The 4,482-nt window shown below is 39.1% G+C and overlaps 1 protein-coding gene across 1 annotated transcript; it reads left to right on the top strand.

Moving 5' to 3' along the window:
* Positions 1-1,208: 1,208 nt before the first annotated feature.
* On the top strand, positions 1,209-3,163 carry LOC111387683 (mitogen-activated protein kinase kinase kinase 17-like). Its single transcript, XM_023012262.1, has one exon. It carries the CDS (start codon positions 1,845-1,847, stop codon positions 2,922-2,924), a length of 1,080 nt encoding a protein of 359 aa, XP_022868030.1. The 5' UTR covers positions 1,209-1,844; the 3' UTR covers positions 2,925-3,163.
* The last annotated feature ends 1,319 nt before the right edge of the window (positions 3,164-4,482 follow it).

Genomic DNA, 4,482 nt, shown 5'->3' with positions numbered 1-4,482 from the left:
TTTGCGGCATTTTGATGTCCGATCGCCGGAAAACTCCATTTCCGGCGATCTCCACTCCTTCCCAACTAATATGTTGCCAAAATTCCACATTTACACATGAATTTCTCAAAAAATATGTAGAAAATCATACTTTTTTCCAAAAATAAAAATATAAACATGGTTTTTTTTGGTATAAATTTCTTACCTTCTTCAGAGGGATTTTGGCCAAGTGGGTATCCTGTTTTTCCTTATTTGTCGGTGTCTGGGTCGACTGTGCTACAGTATTTTCCCGTCTCCTTCGGCTTTGCTTCGTTTTCAAGTGAGGGTAAAATTGGAAATCTCTTCTTTTTTTTTTGGTTTTCACGGTTTTTTATAATTTTGTCTTTTTTTTTTTTTTTTCGTTGGTCAAAGGCCAGTTTGAAAAATTGGCCGGGTCAACCGGCCAACAGCCACTAATTCCTCACTTCCACCTCCCAGCCCCAACTCCCAATATCAATCCGTCAACACCGTCTCGATCTCCACCACATCAGCCGTAGCGAGGTAACTTAGTAGATGGAGAAGTGTCGCAGATTTCACCTCATGTGGAGGCTCCAATTTTTTGGGTTCAAAGTTAGGACTTCATGTGGCAGCTCGACCTTTCCAGGCTTCGTACCTGGGGATTCGAATGGCTACACCACCACCATTTTAGCTTCTAGAATTGGTGTTTCCATTTGGATGTCATTGTACGACTACTCACCTGCTTCTTACCTTCTATCCGATTATAAACCCTCCACTGAGCTCCAATTGTTTGACCTCCTCCACTTCACCCACAGTACAGTCTGAAATTTATCCATTACACTCTTGAATGGTTAAAAATTAATGTTTATCATCTTTTTTCTAGAATGACTGTAATTGCTATTTTGCGGTTTGATTTGAGTTTCAAAATTTTTGTCGGATTTGAAGTTTCCATATGTTTTTGAACTGCCCATCGCTACCATTAATCATAATTTGTGGGAGCTTTGGCCGGCGACAATAACCATTAATGGTGGCCATGGCAATGGAATTGGGAGGAAATGGTGGCGAAACTCTGATTCTTAGGGAAGATGCGTTGCCGCAAAGGCGTTGATTGGTGACAATGGCAGTGGTTTGTTTTCGGGGCGGGGCGGGGCGGGGCGAGTTTGATTTTGTGTTTTTTGTTTTTGTTTTAATTTTTTATTAATTATTATTATAATATATTTTATATTAAAATTTTAAAGTTACTATTTTACTCTTTTAAAAAATTGGTCAATCTGGTGAAACACAAACACGAGTCACAAGCTATCTATTGCATGGCAGTTACCCCGTTCATTTCCGCAGTCTCTGTCGAATTCCGCCATTTTTGGATCACCAACCATTATCTTACTATAAATCTTTTAAAACGCAGTTCCCATAAATCTTTTCTGTTTTCCTCTTTCATCCGAGTACCAATTTTCTTCAATTTCTGTTGAGCGCACAGGCAGGCCTTTTTTTTTTTTTCCTTGAGGGCGGTTTTCCATGTCTTGGGGAACCGCTCTTTACACTGCAATTTCCATATTTTTTTCCAACAATCCTGCAAATAGAGAGTCTTCCATGGTAACTCCCAGTTTGAATTCTTGATAGTTGAGAACTGAAAATCCTGTCTTTTCCTTTTTCTTATATAAACATTAAAAAAAAAATCTCATTTTTGATTGTTGTTTATGTGAATTATGCAATTCGGCAAGATATTGAGAAATCTTCAGATCTGTTCGCGTTTAAAAGATTACAAAATTACAGGTTGGGAACTGTGTTATTCTACCCGGGTTGAGACTGATTACTACCGAAGAATTCTGTACAAAACCTGTTTGTAATAAAGTCAAGAAGAAGAGGAAATGGCAGGACAATGCACGTGTTTATCCTCTCCACGGCCCAATGAATGGGTAAAGGGGAAAATAATAGGATCGGGATCATTTGGGGCTGTTCATTTGGCCATGGACAAAGCCACCGGATCACTTTTTGTCATAAAATCTGCAGAAACAGAGGCTGGACTTTTGTCACTCGAGAATGAGTCTGAAATTCTTGAGGATTTGGATTCTCCTTTTATTGTTAAATGCATAGGCAAACATGTGTCACGTGAAGCAAATGGTGAAAGGAATTATAATCTTTTTATGGAATACATGGCTGGAGGCAGTTTAGCAGATGTCGCAGAAAAATTTGGTGGGGCATTGGATGAGAAAATCATAGCTTTGTACACGAGGGAAATCCTCCAGGGTTTGAAGTATTTGCATAAGAATGGGATTGTGCATTCTGATCTCAAGTGCAGGAACGTGCTGTTGGGCTCATTAGGAAACATCAAATTGGCTGATTTTGGATGTGCAAAGAGGTTGATTGGTTTGAAAAACGATAAAGTTACATTACAATCTTGCATTTGCAGGGGGATTGCAGGGACTCCCCTGTGGATGGCTCCTGAAGTTCTGAGAAATGAAGGGTTGGATTTTTCTGCAGATATATGGTCTTTAGGATGTACAGTCATTGAAATGGCCACTGGTAGGCCACCTTGGGATGGTGATATATCGAATCCAATGGCTAAATTTTTCAAGATTGCTTGCAGTAATGAGATACCGGAGTTTCCTGCACATTTTTCTCAAGAGGGATTGGATTTTCTAAAGAAATGCTTGGAGAGGAATCCCGGAAAGAGGTGTACAGTTGAAAAGTTGCTTGATCATCCATTTATATCGGGGAAGAAGCTGAAAACCACTGATTCTAAAAACCAAGGTGCACATTCACCTGCTAGTGTTTTAGACTCCGGAATGTATGAGAATGATTGGGATAATTCACCCGGTGATCCTGTTGATTGCAATCGAGGAATTCCTTTTTTAACGAGATTCTGTCACTTGGAAAATAAAGTGTCACAGAATGACAGAACAAATGCTGAGTCCTCGGATAAATGGATCACTGTCAGGCCAAGTTAGAGAAGGTATGCTCCTGTTGAATGTGAGTGGGCAGGATTAAAGAAGAAAAATATCTAGAAAATTTTGTCGATTATCATAATCTATTCCCTTGTACCAAACATGTGGGATTTTGAGGAAGATGGCATATAATAGGCATAGAAATAGATTAAAATGTACATCACACAATAGAGGTATATCTATATAGGTTCTTTAATAGTGTTATTATTGTTATTATTAATATAGTTTTGAATTTTGGATAATTATGCTAGCCAGTGTTGAGATATTGGCAGTAGAGAAATGTAGATGGAATGATTAAAGGGAAAATGGCAGCAACGATCCCTAATCTTTCATATTTTTGTAAACTTTACCGTAACCTTCAATTTGTGTAATTCACAATTCCAAACCTTTCAAAAATATGCACCTGGGATCTAAATGGATGAAAATTGTCCATTTGAACATTAGTTGACCAAAAGCCATAGGATTGACCAAATTTTGACCAAGTTTAAAAAGTTAAAATAGTAAATTTATATTTTATATAAGAGTTTTGCTATAATAACACTTAGAATGACTCCTTGGATGACAGAATTGCGAAATGGCAAATCACAATTAGTTGGTGGAAAAAACAGCTTTTCCACCAACCAACATAGAATTGGCAAGTGGCAATTCGATCACCCTGTTTGTTAAGTAGCAAAATTGTTTATATAATAAAACAATTTAAATAAAATAAAATAATTAAATCAAAATCCACCCCCACCCCACTCTTCCCTTCCATTTCTTTCATTCCTCCCTCCCTCAAAACCAAACTAGACAACAGTGGCTAAGTTACAGTCGGCCACAACCACCACCATGAACAAGACTTTGGCCATCCCCACCAAAACCTTCACCGTCGGCCGTCACCACCTTCATCCACAAGACTTCAATTGAAGCTAAAAGAAAACGTTGTAACTGTAAACGAAGGAAAAATTCATGTGGCTGAAGCTAGTGATGTCAACAAGTCGAGCCGAGCTGACTCGCGAGCCGAAACTCAAGGTTTGAGCTCGGCTCGAGTAAAATCTAACATACTTTTTCAAGCCCGAGCCGAGCAAAAGCTTGGCCAAAAAAAAGGCTTGACCCGAGCTTTTGGCTCGGGCCTTAGCGAGTAGAGCCCGAGCTCGAGCCGGCTCTGTTTTTTCTCAGAGCTTGCTGCCTTTTTTTTGTTTTTCTTTTCTTCATTACTTTATTTTATTTTTAAATGAGGCCTGAGCTCGAGCCGACAAGCAAAATGGGCCGGCTCTGGCTTTTTTCGACCCGAGTCGACGAGCCCAATTAACATCCCTAGCTGAAGCTGATGAGAACTCATTTTCATCTTCATCTGGGATTTTAGTAAATCAACTAACAAGTCCTCATTTTCAAACACACTCGAGAACTCTGGAAGCCAGAATTCAAAAACTCTGGAAGCCAAAATCTGAGAACACCGAAAGCCCAGAAATTCTCCAAAGCACACTGACCAAAGCTTCTCAACTTGTTAATTAGTTCTTATAACTTCTATTAAACATCCTATGGTTTGTGAACAATTGGCCAGAGGAAACTCCAATGGTTT

This window comes from Olea europaea, chromosome 3, assembly GCF_002742605.1.
Source record: "Olea europaea var. sylvestris chromosome 3, O_europaea_v1, whole genome shotgun sequence".
Classification (NCBI taxonomy): Eukaryota; Viridiplantae; Streptophyta; class Magnoliopsida; order Lamiales; family Oleaceae; genus Olea; species Olea europaea.
The sequence above is the reverse complement of the archived record's forward strand: the minus strand, read 5'-3'. Positions and strand labels throughout refer to the sequence as shown.

Excerpts from the sequence above, each read along its gene's own strand:
- LOC111387683 (XM_023012262.1), top strand. The coding sequence starts at position 1,845 with ATGGCAGGACAATGCACGTGTTTATCCTCTCCACGGCCCAATGAATGG.